General features: G+C 41.7%; 1 protein-coding gene across 1 annotated transcript; it reads right to left on the reverse strand.

Moving 5' to 3' along the window:
* Positions 1-14097: 14097 nt before the first annotated feature.
* On the reverse strand, positions 14098-14457 carry LOC133048736 (interferon omega-1-like). Its single transcript, XM_061132512.1, has one exon. It carries the CDS (start codon positions 14455-14457, stop codon positions 14098-14100), a length of 360 nt encoding a protein of 119 aa, XP_060988495.1.
* Between the last annotated feature and the right edge of the window lie 2227 nt (positions 14458-16684).

Below are 16684 nucleotides of genomic sequence, written 5' to 3' on the forward strand. Positions count from 1 at the left end.
GGGGAAGATGAGGCTGCTGCTGGGCTGGTGGAGACGGCGTCTGCTGAACCTTGAGGTATGTTCTCTGATGCCATGCTTTCTAAGCAAGGCCATTAAATAGGGAACACGGTAGTTTTCATTTTCTAATCATTTCTATACACTTTTACTTCCTTTTTTGGTTTTCTGTTTTGTATTTTCATTACAGTCAAAGACATTTTCTTCCTTCTAGGCTGTTAATTTTGCCTTTTCCTAGTGACTTCAGAAGTGCCCATCCAAATGGATATTACTCAATCAAATCGGAAAGGTCTTTGTCTTAAGTCTGTATTGATGGACATGTGTAATTACACACGTTATTGCCCTTTTCTCTCGTTCATAAGTGTTGCTGTCCTCTAATCCATGAACACATTGTTGGCTTGCTCTTAGGCTCCTTTTTTCCCTCTTAGTTTCCGTAGGAAGCCAGGCTCTGTCAGCCCTATCTTTTCCCTGTTTGTAAGAGATTTACCAGATCACTCTGGTAGTTAAGCTCTTGGAAACAAAGGATGAGTTTTCCTTAGTGTTTGACTTAGAGAAGAAGCTGATTATTATCAGTCCTTGAAATCCTCCCACTTTTCTCTTCCTTCTGGAACACATTCCTGCAGATCCCTGCCCTTCAGGGAACCACGAGGGCAGTCTATTATAGACATCACCCTTTCTTTCCACCATTTTCTTATTGGACACCTGTGGTCCTCCACAGACAGGGCCAATACACCCACCAGAATCCTAGTTCGTCTCAGGGATCATGAGTGAGGAGACTCTAATTCCAGGATAATTGTAGTTTCCCATCAGCACCCCACTCACAAGGGAGAGATCACATGGAGCCACAGCCTGTCCTCTGGAGTGAGTGAGTCCCTTCCTCACCTGCTGGACTCCCTCCATGAGGGCAGGCTCACCACATATGTGGCCTCAACATCCCCTTTCTGTGGAGGGATTATTTATTTGTTGGGAAAATAAATTCTCTTCCTAAACCCCATCTTCTCCCCTGGAGTGTTTCTGTGAAGGACCCTAGTCTTGGTGGTGACCTCCTCTTCTCCTGACCCATTTCGCAGGTGTCCAAAATATCAGCAGTGCTCAGATGCTGAGAGCAAAAGTGTGTGTAAGTTGGTGAAGACAATTTCCAACTGCAATCATTTTGCTTTTAGTAGATAAATTATATTTACTTTGCCAAGTATAGTTTTTATTTTTCAACTCTTTACTTAAACACTTCAACACTTGTTCTGCTCAGTGTTTCTGAGCTGGATGAAGGAGATTCAGTGATGGTGTTGTCTCTTGATGGAAGCTTATGTCACAGAATCTAGTGAGTTTCAGTCGTTTACTCAGGCAGTTGTTTCCAACTGGCATCTCTGTTCCTCTTTTTCTGTTTCCTCTGAGAATGTAGGGCAGTGAGACCCAGTCTATGAGATCAGGAGAAATAGCCTTCTTTCCTTGAGTGTGGTTTTTCATTGAAACGTTTTATATACACTTAGTGACGTATTGGACAAGATTTGTTTCACTGCTCCTTCTCTGGCTGTAATTCATGATCAGGTGAGAATAAGAAAGGGAAGTATAGAAAGCCGAGGGGCTGCATCACTTTCAAGAGGTTAGATTTTTTTGTTTCTCTTTGCAGTTATGCTAGAAAGTAAAATTCCATAGTTGTTCTGTGGGCAACTAGAAAACAAGGGTAAGTCTCAATATCATGAATATGAAAGAAATGAAGTTGCTTTCCCTGACACAGTGATGTGTCTCGGTTAGCCAACTTCAGGGCAGCATAGCTGGGGCCTAGGCTGTGGCAGAAGGGAAGGATCAGGTCAATATGAACAACAGAAAGGCTGAGACATGGCTGCTTCTGATAAAAGCTCAAGGAAGGACAAGTCCTGAGTCTGTGGACTGCCATCATCTTTGTAAGACCAGCCACCTGATTTTCCTTTCATTTAATCCATATGTGGTCAGTATAGGGGAAGAAGGAAGAAGTCACACGCACCAGTTCATGGGAGATGGGCAATCAGAACCCCAGTTGCTCGAACACTAACCCTCTCTCACAGGGTCAAGGAGACCAGCCTTGCTGTGCATCTGTGAAAATCCACCTGGGCAATGAGAATTTGCATTGAAAAAAATTAGAATGAAAGGGAATGAAACGATTCCAAAAGATCCTGATCTTAATCTGGGTAACAAGTATTATGATATGAAAAATGATAACTGAATTTTATTGATTGCTAACCCTAATCTCCCTAATATCCCACCTTGCGATATGATCCCATTGATGGGTTGGGTTTCTTCGGGTTTTTAAGAATTTGAAATGTATTTATTTTATGTATTCATTTGCCTGTGCTAGGTCTTAGGTCAAGATATTTTTTATTTTGGCATAATGTAGATTTTCACTTAATACACCATTTCCTACCTAAGAAGCATCTCGTATGCCAAGTGCACTGATTGCATGGTGACCTGATGCCCACTAAACGTCTCGGTGTGCTTGGTACAGTCATGGGATTATTTTATTTGCTAGTAAAATTTTTAAATGTGTAGATATGCTTTGTAGAATGCTAGAAAAGATTTACCTATTCTAATTTGCACAGGTAGAATTTTTGCATTAAAGATTAGAGTTGAGCAAGGCACAGATAAGGCATAGTCATCTTTAGGGTAGACATGAAATAATGGCGAAACCGTTGTATACACCTGTCACAGTAATAACGCTCACAGCTCTTTAATGTGTCCCTGATGCTTTGTATAATGTACTCATTTAAGATAATTTTGCAGGTTGGTATATTAACATCATATAGAGTACATAACATGAGATGGTATATTGAATGGAGTACAGTAGTCTCATTACCCCTATTTTGATTTTATTTGGAGAATAATTGCTTTACATTGTTGTGTTGGTTTCTGCTGTACAACAACATAAAATAGCTATAAGTACACATATATCCACTGCCAAGTCCTTATTTTAAAGCTGAGAAAACAGTAGCATTGGATAGAAGCATCGACTGGACTAAATGATGCAGGAAATTGTGGGACAAGGAAAACGATGCCCAGATAAGAAATATACTGGTCACCTGAGAAGACAAGAGTAACCCACAAAAATAAAAACAAAAAATGTAGCAAGATTGGCGTTTTCAAACAGTTTAACTGGTAAAACTATTTTAAGCTTATCATTATGATTATTATCATTATTACACTTACACTTTTATTGACACCCCTGAGGACCAGCAGTATCCCACCATTGTGCAGGATGCTGGGTGGGAATAAGAAATGGAGACTTGCTCCTGCTCTGGGGAGTCAATTCCTCCCCATTTAAGGGACTGTCAGTTAGAAGGTCCTGATGGAGGATGTGTGTGGGGGAGGGGAGTTTAAAATGAAAAGAAAGGCTTTGATCTTGAAAAGTACAGGTTATAGGAAATTCTTAAAATAATAAAAGTTGACATATGGTGAATGAAATGTAGCAATTGGTGGGATCTTTGTTGATCAATTTTGATGAATGAATCCTGGCTTGTTACTGCAGGAACTTGGATATACTTCAATAAAAATCTTTTCTGTACAACATGTTGACATATTGATTTTCAAAATCTTTCTTAGAAAATCTTACTAGAATGCTTTGGAAGATGGTGGAAGAATAGGAAGGGGAGACCACTTTCTCCCCCACAAATTCGTGGAAAGAGCATTTGAACACCTAGCAAATTCCACAGAACAACTTCTGAATGCTGGCAGAGTATATCAGACACCCAAAAAGTCAGCCCATTGTCTTTGAGAGGAGATAGGACAAAATATAAAAGATAAAAAGAGAGACAAAAGAGGTAGGGACGGAGATCCATCCAGGGAAGGGAGTCTTAAAAAAGAGAATTTTCAAGACACCAGGAAACACTCTCTCTGGCAGGTCTGTGGCGAGCCTTGGAATCTCAGAGGGCAAAATAAGCGGAAGGAAAAATAAATACATAGTGAAATCCCACAGATTAAGTGCCTAACAGCAACTCCCAGTGCAGCAGCAGCTCAGACACTGGCATCCCCCACTTGCAAGCAGGGGAGGGACAGGGAGGAGCAGGTGCATTGCTTAGGGTAAGGTCTGGGCCTGAATACCCTGAGGGCAATCTGAGGGAACTAGGTTGAGAGAGCAATCCAAACTGTGGGATAGCTATCCCGTGAGCCCCGCGAAAAGCCCAAACCTAAGACACTGCCAGGCAGGCTCACAGGACAAAGGACTGAGCAGAGCCAGCCTGCTGCAGACCGGCCCATTCCCTGCCAGAGACAGGCAGGGGAGGGCAGCCAGAGCAGGAAGGGGGCAATCGGCCCCAGAGAGGCATCCACCAAACTGCAAGCAGACTTCTCTGCTAACCAAGACTTCTCGGGGTTCTGGACGGTCGACATCCGCCGGGAGGGTCACAGGCAGAGACCAGCTCCCCAGAAGAGACACAGGGCACACGTAAGAAGGCCAGATAACCAAGTGGCTGGAAGCGGGGAGGGGGTAAGCCGCAGCCTCCACCTGGGGTGAATACGCGTGCCTAGCACCGGGCCACCTGAGCGGCTCAGGCCTGGGGAGGGCGCAAAACACTGGCCCAACCAAGTCTGCGCCTTTGTGGAGTACCCGAGAACCTGGACCTGAGCGGCTTAGACCTGGGAAGTGCATGTAAACCAGGGCCCGCCTCAGACAGTTCCCGGCAGAGCAACCGAGAGTCTGAGCAGTGTGGACGGGGAAAGCACACACGCCGTGAGCGGGGGCAAACCAGTGTGGCTGAGACACTGTGAGCACATGCCAGTGAGATTTGTTCGCAGTGTTCCTCCCTCCCCAAAGCACGACTGAACAAGCGAGCCTAAAAAACAGTGACCACCACCCGCCCCTTGTATCAGGGTGGAAATTAGACACTGAAGAGACCAGCAAACAGAAGCTAAATAAACAGAGGGAACCGCTGTGGAAGTGACAGGTGAAATAGATTAAAACCCTGTAGCTAGCACCGACTACATAGGAAGGGGCCTATAGACCTTGAGAAGTACAAGCCAGACCAAGGAACTATCTGAAGATGAACTGACCCCACACTGTCTGCAACAGCTCCAGAGAAAGTCTTAGATATACTTTTACTACTATCATTTTTTAAATTTAAAAAACATTAAATTTTTTTATTTTATTTATTTTTTAAGTCTCCATTACTCCTTTACTTTTCATTTTTTATAACCTACTCTTTCCTTGAAAAAAGAATCCTATTTTTAAAGCAAATATTATAATTATATTCTATTTTTATAATTATATTTTATATGAAGATAGTATATTAATATTTTAATATTATGTTATATTATAATTATAATTAAAACTTCACATATTATAATCTCTGTGACTAATCTTGGTTTGTTTTCTTTTTTTTTTTTTAATATTGTATTTTGGGGAATCTAACCCATACTCAAGATTTTTAATCTTTGCTTTTTGGTATTTGTTATCAACTTTGTACCTTTAAGAACCCAAACGTCAGTAGCCATTTTTACTTGGGAGCTGCATCACTGGCCTGATTGCTCTCTACACCTTTGGACTCTCCTTTCTCTTCACCAGGTCGCCTCTATCTCCCCCGCCACCTTTACTTCTCTACCCAACTCGGTGAATCTCTTTGTGTGTTCCGGGCTGTGGAGAACACTTAGGGAACTGATTACTGGCTGGATCTGTCTCCCTCCTTTTGATTCCCCCTTTTACCCTCCTGGTCACTGCTGTCTCCTTCCTCCCTCTTCTCCTCTCTGTGTAACCCCGTGAACATCTCTGAGGGGTCCAGACAGTGGAGAGCAGATAGGGAAGTGATTACTGGCTACCTTGCTCTCTGCCCTTTTGATACACCCTCTGCTCCTCCTGGTCACCTCTAACTCCCTCTTCCCTCTTCTCTTTTCCATGTAACTCTGTGTGCCTCTCCGGGTGTCCCTCACGGCGGAGAAACTTTTCATCATTAGCCTAGATGTTTTGTCATCAGTGCTGTATAGATGGAGAAGTTGTGGCTACTGTAAGAATAAGACTGAAAACCAGAGGCAGGAGGCTTAAGTCCAAATCCTGAGAACACCAGAGAACTCCTGAATCCAGGGAGCATTAAATGATAGGAGCTCATCAAACGCCTCCATACCTACACTGAAACATAGCACCACCCAAGAGCCAACAAGTTCCAAAGCAAGACATACCACGCAAATTCTCCAGCAACACAGGAGGCTGACCAAAGTCACACCAAACCCACTGACACCTCAAAACTTATTACTGGACACTTCATTGCACTCCAGAGAGAAGAAACCCAGCTCCACCCACTGGAACACCAACACAAGCTTCCCTAACCAGAAAACCTTGACAAGCGACCCGTCCAACCCCACCCACAGCGAGGAAGCTCCACAATAAACAGGAACCACCAACTGCCAGAATACAGAAAGGCCACCCCAAACACAGCAATATAAACAAGATGAAAAGGCAGAGAAATACCCAGCAGGTAAAGAAAAGGATATATGCCCACCAAACCAAACAAAAGAGGGAGAGATAGGGAATCTTCCTGATAAAGAATTCCAAATAATGATAGTGAAAATGACCCAAAATCTCGTAAGCAAACTGGAGTTACAGATCAATAGCCTGCAGAGAAGGATCAAAGATGCAAGAAAGGTTTAGTAAAGACCTAGAAGAAATAAAAAAGGGTCAATATATAATGAATAATGCAGTAAATTGAGGTCAAAAGCACTCTGGAGGGAACCAAGAGTAGAATAAAGGAGGCAGAAGATAGAATAAGTGAGGTAGAAGATAGAATGCTAGAAATAAATGAAACAGAGAGGAAAAAAGAAAAAAGAATTCAAAGAAATGAGAACAACCTCAGAGACCTCTGGGAAAATGTGTAACGCCCCAACATTCGAATCTTAGGAGTCCCAGAAGAAGAAGACAAAAAGAAAGACCATGAGAAAACACTTGAGGAGATAATAGTTGAAAACTCCCCTAAAATGGGGAAGGAAATAATCACCCAAGTCCAAGAAACCCCCAGAGAGTCCCAAACAGGATAAACCCAAGGCAAAACACTCCAGGACAGATATTAATCAAATTAACAAAGATCAAACACAAACAACAAATATTAAAAGCAGCAAGGGAAAAACAACAAATAACACACAAGGGGATTCCCATAAGGATAACAGCTGAACTTTCAATAGAAACTCTTCAGGCCAGAAGGGAAAGGCAGGACGTACTTAAAGTGATGAAAGAAAATAACCTACAGCCCAGACTACTGTACCCAGCAAGGATCTCATTCAAATATGAAGGAGAAATCAAAAGCTTTACAGACAAGCAAAACCTGAGGGAATTCAGCACCACCAAACCAGCTCTCCAACAAATGCTAAACGATCTTCTCTAGACAGGAAGCACAGAAAGGTTGTATAAACTTGAACCCAAAACAATAAAGTAAATGGCAATGGTGTCATACTTATCAATAATTACCTTAAATGTAAATGGGTTGAATGCCCCAACCAAAAGACAAAGACTGGCTGAATGGATACAAAAACAAGACCCCTATATATGCTGTCTAAAAGAGACCCACCTTGAAACAAGAGACACATGCAGACTGAAAGTGAAGGGCTGGAAAAAGATATTCCATGCAAACAGAGTCCAAAAGAGAGCAGGAGTACCAATACTCACATCAGATAAAATAGACTTTAAAACAAAGGCTCTGAAAAGAGACAAAGATAGACATGACATAATGATCAAAGTCAATCCAAGAAGAAGATATAACAATCATAAATATATATGCACCCAACATAAGAGCACCACAGGATGTAAGACAAATGCTAACAAATATGAAAGGGGAAGTTAACAATAACACAATAATAGTGGGAGACTTTAATACTCCACTCACAACTACGGATAGATCAACTAAACAGAAAATTAATGAGGAAACACAAACTTTAAATGATACAATAGGCCAGTTAGGCCTAATTGATATCTATAGGACATTTCACCCCAAAATAATGAATTTCACCTTTTTCTCAAGCTCACAGAGAACCTTCTCCAGGATAGATCACATCCTGGGCCATAAATCTAGCCTTGGTAAATTCAAAAAAATTGAAATTATACCAAGCATCTTTTCTGACCACAATGCAACAATATCAGATGTCAATTACAGGAGAAAAACTATTAAAAATGCCAACATATGGAGGCTGCACAACACGCTGCTCAACAACCAACAAATCACAGAAGAAATCAAAAAAGAAATCAAAATATGCATAGAAATGAATGAAAATGAAAACACAACAACCCAAAACTTATGGGACACTGTAAAAGCAGTGCTAAGGGGAAGGTTCAAAGCAAAACAGGCTTATCTCCAGAAACAAGAAAAAAGTCAAATAAATAACCTTACTCTACACCTAAAGCAACTTGAAAAGGAAGAAATTACCAACCCCAGGGTTAGTAGAAGGGAAAAAAATCTTAAAAGTTAGGGCAGAAAAAAATGCAAAAGAAGCAAAAGAGACGGTAGCAAAAATCCATAAAACCAAAAGCTGGTTCTTTGAGAAGGTAAATAAAATTGACAAACCATTAGTCAAACTCATCAAGAAACAAAGGGAGAAGAACCAAATCAACAAAATTAGAAATGAACATGGAGAGATCACAAGAGATAACACAGAAATAGAAAGGATCCTAAGAGACTGTTATCAGCACCTGTATGCTAATAAAAGGGACAACTTGGAAGAAATGAACAAATTCTTAGAAAAGTACAACTTTCCAAAATTGAACAAGGAAGAAATAGAAGATCTCAACAGACCCAGCACAAGCACAAAAATTGAAACTGTAATCAGAAATCTTCCAACAAACCAAAGCCCAGGACCAGACGGCTTCACAGCTGAATTCAACCAAAAATTTAGAGAAGAACTAACACCTATCCTACTCAAACTCTTCCAGAAAATTGCAGAGGAAGGTAAACTTCCCAACTCTTTCTATGAGGCCACCATCACCTTAATACCAAAACCTGACAAAGATGTCACAAAAAAAGAAAACTATAGGCCAATATCACTGAAGAACATAGATGCAAAAATGCTTAACAAAATTCTAGCAAACAGAATCCAACAACATATTAAAGAGATCATACATCATGACCAAGTGGACTTTATCCCAGAGATGCAAGGATTCTTCAATATCTGCAAATCAACCAATGTAATACACCATATTAACAAATTGAAAGATTAAAAACCATATGATTATCTCAGTAGATGCAGAGAAAGCCTTTGAGAAAATTGAACAACCATTTATGATTTAAAAAAAAAAACCCTCCATAAAGCAGGAATAGAAGGAACATACCCCAACATAATAAAAGCTATATATGAGAAACCCTCAGCAAACATTATCCTCAATGGTGAAAAATTGAAAGCATTTCCCCTAAAGTCAGGAACAGGAGAAGGGTGCCCACTCTCACCACTATGATTCAATATAGTTTTGGAAGCTTTGGCCACAGCAATCAGAGCAGAAAAAGAAATAAAAGGAATCTGTATTGGAAAAGAAGAAGTAAAACTCTCACTGTTTGCAGATGACATGATCCTCTACAATGAAAACCCTAAAGACTCCACCAGAAAATTACTAGAGCTCATCTAAGAATACAGTAAAGTTGCAGGATATAAAATTAACACACAGAAATCCCTTGCATTCCTATACACTAACAATGAGAAAACAGAAAGACAAATTAAGGAAACAATTTCATTCACCTTTGCAACGGAAAGAATAAAATACTTAGGAATAAATCTACCTAAAGAAACCAGTCCTATATACAGAAAACTATAAACCACTGAGGAAAGAAATCAAAGAGGACACAAATAGATGGAGAAATATACCATGTTCATGAATTGGAAGAAGCAATATAGTGAAAATGAATATACTACCTAAAGCAATCTATAGATTCAATGCAATCCCTATCAAGCTACCAATGGTTTTTTTCAGAGAACTAGATCAAATAATTTCACAATTTGTATGGAAATACAAAAACCTCAAAGAGCCAAAGCAATCTTGAGAAAGAAGAATGGAACTGGAGGAATCAACCTGCCTGACTTCAGTGTCTACTACAAAGCCACAGTCAGCAAGACAGTGTGGTACTGGCACAAAGACAGAAATATAGACCAATGGAACAAAATAGAAAGTCCAGAGATAAGTCCGCACACCTATGGACAACTTACGTTTGACAAAGGAGGCAAGAATATACAATGGAGAAAAGACAATCTCTTTAACAAGTGGTGCTAGGAAAACTGGTCAACCACTTGTAAAAGAATGAAACTAGAACACTAACACCATGCACAAAAATAAACTCAAAATGGATTAGAGATCTAAATGTAAGACCAGACACTATGAAACTCCTAGAGGAAAACATAGGCAAAACACTCTCCAGCATAAACCACAGCAGGATCCCCTATGACCCACCTCCCAGAATATTGGAAATAAAAGCAAAAATAAACAAACGGGACCTTATCAAAATTAAAAGTTTCTGCATAACAAAGGAAACCATAAGCAAGGTGAAAAGACAGCCTTCAGAGTGGGAGAAAATAATAGCAAATAAAGCAACTGACAAAGAATTAATCTCAAAAAGATACACGCAACTCCTGCACCTCAATTCCAGAGAAATAAAAGACCCAATCAAAAAGTGGGCCAAACAATTAAACAGACATTTCTCTAAAGAAGACGTACAGATAGCTCACAAACACATGAAAAGATGCTCAACATCACTCATTATCAGAGAAATGCAGATCAAAACCACAATGAGGTACCATTACATGCCAGTCAGAATGGATGCTATCCAAAAGTCTACAAGCAATAAATGCTGGAGAGGGTGTGGAGAAAAGGGAACACTCTTACATTGTTGGTGAGAATGCAAACTAGTGCAGCCTCTATGGAGAACAGTGTGGAGATTCCTTCAAAAACTGGAAACAGAACTGCCATATGACCCAGCAATCCTGCTGCTGGGCATACACACTGAGGAAACCAGAACTGAAAGAGACACGTGTACCCCAATGTTCATCGCAGCACTGTTCATAATAGCCAGGACATGGAAGCAACCTAGATGCCCATCAAGAGATGAATGGATAAGGAAGCTGTGGTACATATACACAATGGAATATTTCTCACCCATTAAAAAGAATACATTTGAATCAGTTCTAATGAGGTGGATAAAACTGGAGCCTATTATACAGAGTGAAGTAAGCCAGGAAAAAAAACACAGTACAGTATACTAAAGCATATATATGGAATTTAGAAAGATGGCAATGATAACCCTTTATGTGAGACAGCAAGAGAAACACAGATTTATTGAACAGTCTTTTAGACTCTGTGGGAGAGGGAGAGGGCGGCATGACATGGAAAAATGGCATTGAAACATGTAAATTATCATATGTGAAATAAATCGCCAGCCCAGGTTCGATGCATGAGACAGGATGCTTGGGGCTGGTGCACTGGGATGACCCAGAGGGATGGGATAGGGAGGTAGGTGGGAGGGGAGTTCAGGATGGGGAACACATGTACACTCATGGCAGATTCAAGTCAACGTGTGGCAAAACCAATACAATGCTGTAAAGTAGAAGAAATAAATTAATTAATTTTTAAAAAGGACGTAGGGAAAAAACAAAGAAAATCATACTATTTCAAGACAGACAACATACGTGTTTCCAGTAATGAACCTCGTGTTCAAAACTCAGCCACACGTATTTCCATGGTGGTGAATAAAAGATATGGTGGTTGTGCATGAGATAGTTCAGCATATTGCAAATGGTCAAATATCAAAGTTTTGGCTTAGCTTCTGGTTCAAGATGGCAGAGTAGAAGGACATGCACTTACCTCCTCACGCAAGAGCAACGAATTCGCAACTAGCTGATGAACAACCATCCAGAGGAGGACTCTGGAGCCCACTAGAAAAGGATGCCCCAGGTCCAAACACAAAGAAGAAACTACAATGAGATGTAGGAGGCACTCAAGCACAATAAAAATAAATCCCATACCTGTCAGATGGGAAACCAACAAACTGGAAAACAGTAATACCAAAAAAGTTCTCCCACTGGTGTGAAGGTTCTGAGCCTCATGGCATGCTTCCAAGCCTGCAAAGGGACTGGGAATCCCCAGGGAATCTGACTCTGAAGGCCAGTAGGATTTGATTCCAGGACGTCCACAGGGCTGTGGGAGAGACTCTCCGCAGGGGCCAGACAAAATCTTGCATGCACCAAGACCCAGGGGAATGGAGCAGTGACCCCACAGGAGACTGAACCAGACCTAGGTCCTAAAGTTGAAGTCTCCTATGGAAGTGTGGTTCAGAAGTGGCTTGCCCTGGGGACAAGGGTACTAGCAGCAGCAATCCTGGAAGGTAGCCCTTGGTCTAAGCCCCTTGGAAGTTGCCGAAAATCAAGCACTTCATTCATTAGTAATGTTTCTCACTTCTTTAGTATGCAAAGAGGTAAAACTGGCTTCTGAACCACTTGTTGGGTTTTGTTCCTTCAGTAGCAAAACAGAGGCTCCAGGAGGTGACATTGCCAGCAAGTATGGACAAGGGATTCTATGGAAATGAGAAGTAGGATTGAACCTCGGACAGCCCAGAACTGGAGATCAGAACCATACACTTCACAGCCCGTGCTGTTTCTTTGCTGTCTCTGATTGTCTTTGATTATCTGCACTGATTCGCAATCTCTATTCTTTCCATGTTATCGTACCTATGTGAGATCAAACATTTTTGACTAATTCATCTTTCTCAAAGAGTTTTTTATGAACTCATAGGAATGCTTTTAGAAGTATGAAACCCCAAAATTGGAATGCTCTTCAGCATACAGCAAAGGAAAGTTCTCACACTGAAAGCACTATGGAATTAGCACCCAAGGTGAAAAGAAAACACCTTTGCCGGGGGCCCAGCACCTTTCCAGTGTCACCTTCCAGTCACTGTCTCAGGCCAGCTGTCCTGTCTCCTCCCTGAGGGCAGTCACTCTGTGATCCTCACAGTCCTGATGATTTCTGCCAGGAGCGTTTGATGCCTCTTGTGTTATATGCCGTCATTGAATCCAAACAGTAATTATATGAAAACCACTCTTATTGTCCCCATATTAAAGGTGAGGAAACTGACCTGTAGTGTTTGTGATATGTTTCAGGGGCACACTGTGGGTAAGTAGCAGAGCTGGGAGCCAGAGGTTTTGACATTTCTAGAACTCCTCTCACTTGGGCTCTCTTCCTGTGGCTTCCACTCTGACTACACCGTGCAGCTAGAAACCAAAACAGAACAGAGCTCCTGTGTTGGAGGCAGTGAAGGTGCTGTGTAAGGGCGTGAACTGCTCAGTCAGGCAGGACTGAGGAGAAGGTGGGAGACAGAGTAACAGGAATCAGGAGAGGCCAGTTAACACCGTATGTCATCAGCTTTCCAGCAGGAGGAGACTGCTTCCCTCATATACTTATATCAACCATTCGGTAATGAGTGGGTATAAATTAGTTATGCCTATGACATCAAGATTAGCCCTTTTCAACAGTCTCATAATTTCCCTTCTTCTTTTTTCTATTTGGCACCCTCCACAGCTTATAGGATCTTAGTTCCTCAACCAAGGCTCCCTGAAGGAAAAAAGAGTCCTAACAACCACACCCACAGAAAATTCTCAGAATTCCACCTTTTGACAAACATTTCCTAGAAAATGTTACAACTGTTCCACCGTATAAAGTGAACAAATATTATTTTCTGATAGGTGTATGTAGACAACATAAGGATTTAGGTTTTCAAATTGAAAACTCAAGAAATTTATCTTGATAACTATTTAATAAAAAAGCAAATAACAATTTTAATGAAAGGGGGAAATATATGTTTTAAATTTTAATACGATGTAAACATACACATCTTTTATATGAAAATATAAATATGATGAGATAAAATATTACTTGAACTAAATAAAGAATAAATAAATAACATCAGGGCAGTCATCACTTATGAATTGATACCCTGCACTTGAATACTTTGATATCTACTTGCTTATTACCGCTGACAAGTATTGGCTGAGTTAATTCAATAAATTTGGTGGCTGAAGCAGAATTCAGAGTCTTCTGAAATGACCCCAGGTGAGTATACAAGGGTGACGTGGCATGTTAGTCAGTGAGAGTCATTTCAAGGTGAGTTCAGGTCTCCATCTTACATTCTTATCCTATCTTGCAAGCTGGTTGATGAAGAGAGAGAAGGCTCTCCTTATATCCATTCTGACGATTTCCCAGGCACAGTCGCTGTATTCCTTCTCATTCAGGTAGACATGGATTCCCTGGAAGTACAATGTCACGGGCTGTGTGGGGTCCGTCCTTCCCAGGGCAGAGTCTTCCTCTCCCATCACCTGCTGCCAACAGTCATCCAGGTCAGCCAGCTGCTCAAGCAGTCCAGTGTGGAGCTGCTTCAGGAGGGTGGTGTCCCAGGCAGCAGAGAAGGCAGTGTCGAAGAGGTTGAAGCTCTGCTGGAGCATCTTGTGGACCACAGAGATGGCCTGGGCCTCCTGCAGCTGGCTGCCCTCCACCATCTACTGGGGAAAAGCAAAGTCTTTTCTGTCCTGCAGACCGAAGCGAGGGGAGGGCCTCCTCATTTGGTGCAAGAGAGTGAGGGTCTTCTCAGTGGCAGCCAGCACGTGGTTCAGAGACAGGTCACAGCCCAGGGACCCTCCAGGGCCATAGCTGACCAGCACCAGGGCCATCAGTAGAGAGAGCACGAGGGCCATGGGGAAGATGAGGCTGCTGCTGGGCTGGCGGAGACAGCGTCTGCTGAACCTTGAGGTAGGTTCTCTGATGCCATGCTTTCTAAGCAAGGCCATTAAATAGGGAACACAGTAGTTTTCATTTTCTAATATTTCTATACACTTTTACTTCCGTTTTTGGTTTTCTGTTTTGTATTTTCAATACAGTCAAAGTAAATTTCTTCCTTCTAGGCTGTTAATTTTGCCTTTTCCTAGTGACTTCAGAAGTGCCCATCCAAATGAATATTTATTACTCAATCAAATCGGAAAGGTCTTTGTCTTAAGTCTGTATTGATGGACATGTGTAATTACACAGGTTATTGCCCTTTATCTCTCATTCATAAGTGTTGCTGTCCTCTCATCCATGAACACATTGTTGGCTTGCTCTTAAGGCTCCATTTTTCTCTCTTAGTTTCCATAGGAAGCCAGGCTCTGTCAGCCCTATTTGTTTGTTTCCCTATTTGTAAGGAATTTACCAGATCACTCTGGCAGTTAAGCTCTTGGAAACAAAGGATGAGTTTTCCTTAGTGTTTGACTTAGAGAAGAAGCTGATTATTATCAGTCCTTGAAATCCTCCCACTTTTCTCTTCCTTCTGGAACACATTCCTGCAGATCCCTGCCCTTCAGGGAACCACGAGGGCAGTCTATTATAGACATCACCCTTTCTTTCCACCATTTTCTTATTGGACACCTGTGGTCCTCCACAGACAGGGCCAATACACCCACCAGAATCCTAGTTCGTCTCAGGGATCATGAGTGAGGAGACTCTAATTCCAGGATAATTGTAGTTTCCCATCAGCACCCCACTCACAAGGGAGAGATCACATGGAGCCACAGCCTGTCCTCTGGAGTGAGTGAGTCCCTTCCTCACCTGCTGGACTCCCTCCATGAGGGCAGGCTCACCACATATGTGGCCTCAACATCCCCTTTCTGTGGAGGGATTATTTATTTGTTGGGAAAATAAATTCTCTTCCTAAACCCCATCTTCTCCCCTGGAGTGTTTCTGTGAAGGACCCTAGTCTTGGTGGTGACCTCCTCTTCTCCTGACCCATTTCGCAGGTGTCCAAAATATCAGCAGTGCTCAGATGCTGAGAGCAAAAGTGTGTGTAAGTTGGTGAAGACAATTTCCAACTGCAATCATTTTGCTTTTAGTAGATAAATTATATTTACTTTGCCAAGTATAGTTTTTATTTTTCAACTCTTTACTTAAACACTTCAACACTTGTTCTGCTCAGTGTTTCTGAGCTGGATGAAGGAGATTCAGTGATGGTGTTGTCTCTTGATGGAAGCTTATGTCACAGAATCTAGTGAGTTTCAGTCGTTTACTCAGGCAGTTGTTTCCAACTGGCATCTCTGTTCCTCTTTTTCTGTTTCCTCTGAGAATGTAGGGCAGTGAGACCCAGTCTATGAGATCAGGAGAAATAGCCTTCTTTCCTTGAGTGTGGTTTTTCATTGAAACGTTTTATATACACTTAGTGACGTATTGGACAAGATTTGTTTCACTGCTCCTTCTCTGGCTGTAATTCATGATCAGGTGAGAATAAGAAAGGGAAGTATAGAAAGCCGAGGGGCTGCATCACTTTCAAGAGGTTAGATTTTTTTGTTTCTCTTTGCAGTTATGCTAGAAAGTAAAATTCCATAGTTGTTCTGTGGGCAACTAGAAAACAAGGGTAAGTCTCAATGTCATGAATATGAAAGAAATGAAGTTGCTTTCCCTGACACAGTGATGTGTCTCGGTTAGCCAACTTCAGGGCAGCATAGCTGGGGCCTAGGCTGTGGCAGAAGGGAAGGATCAGGTCAATATGAACAACAGAAAGGCTGAGACATGGCTGCTTCTGATAAAAGCTCAAGGAAGGACAAGTCCTGAGTCTGTGGACTGCCCTCAGCTTTGTAAGACCAGCCACCTGAGTTTTCTTTCCTTTAATCCATATGTGGTCAGTGTAAGGGACGAAGGAAGAAGTCACACGCACCAGTTCATGGGAGATGGGCAATCAGAACCCCAGTTGCTCGAACACTA

The sequence above is a fragment of the Dama dama genome, chromosome 29, assembly GCF_033118175.1.
Source record: "Dama dama isolate Ldn47 chromosome 29, ASM3311817v1, whole genome shotgun sequence".
Lineage (NCBI taxonomy): Eukaryota > Metazoa > Chordata > Mammalia > Artiodactyla > Cervidae > Dama > Dama dama.

Coding starts and splice junctions, on each gene's coding strand:
- LOC133048736 (XM_061132512.1), bottom strand. CDS start 14,457: ATGGTGGAGGGCAGCCAGCTGCAGGAGGCCCAGGCCATCTCTGTGGTC.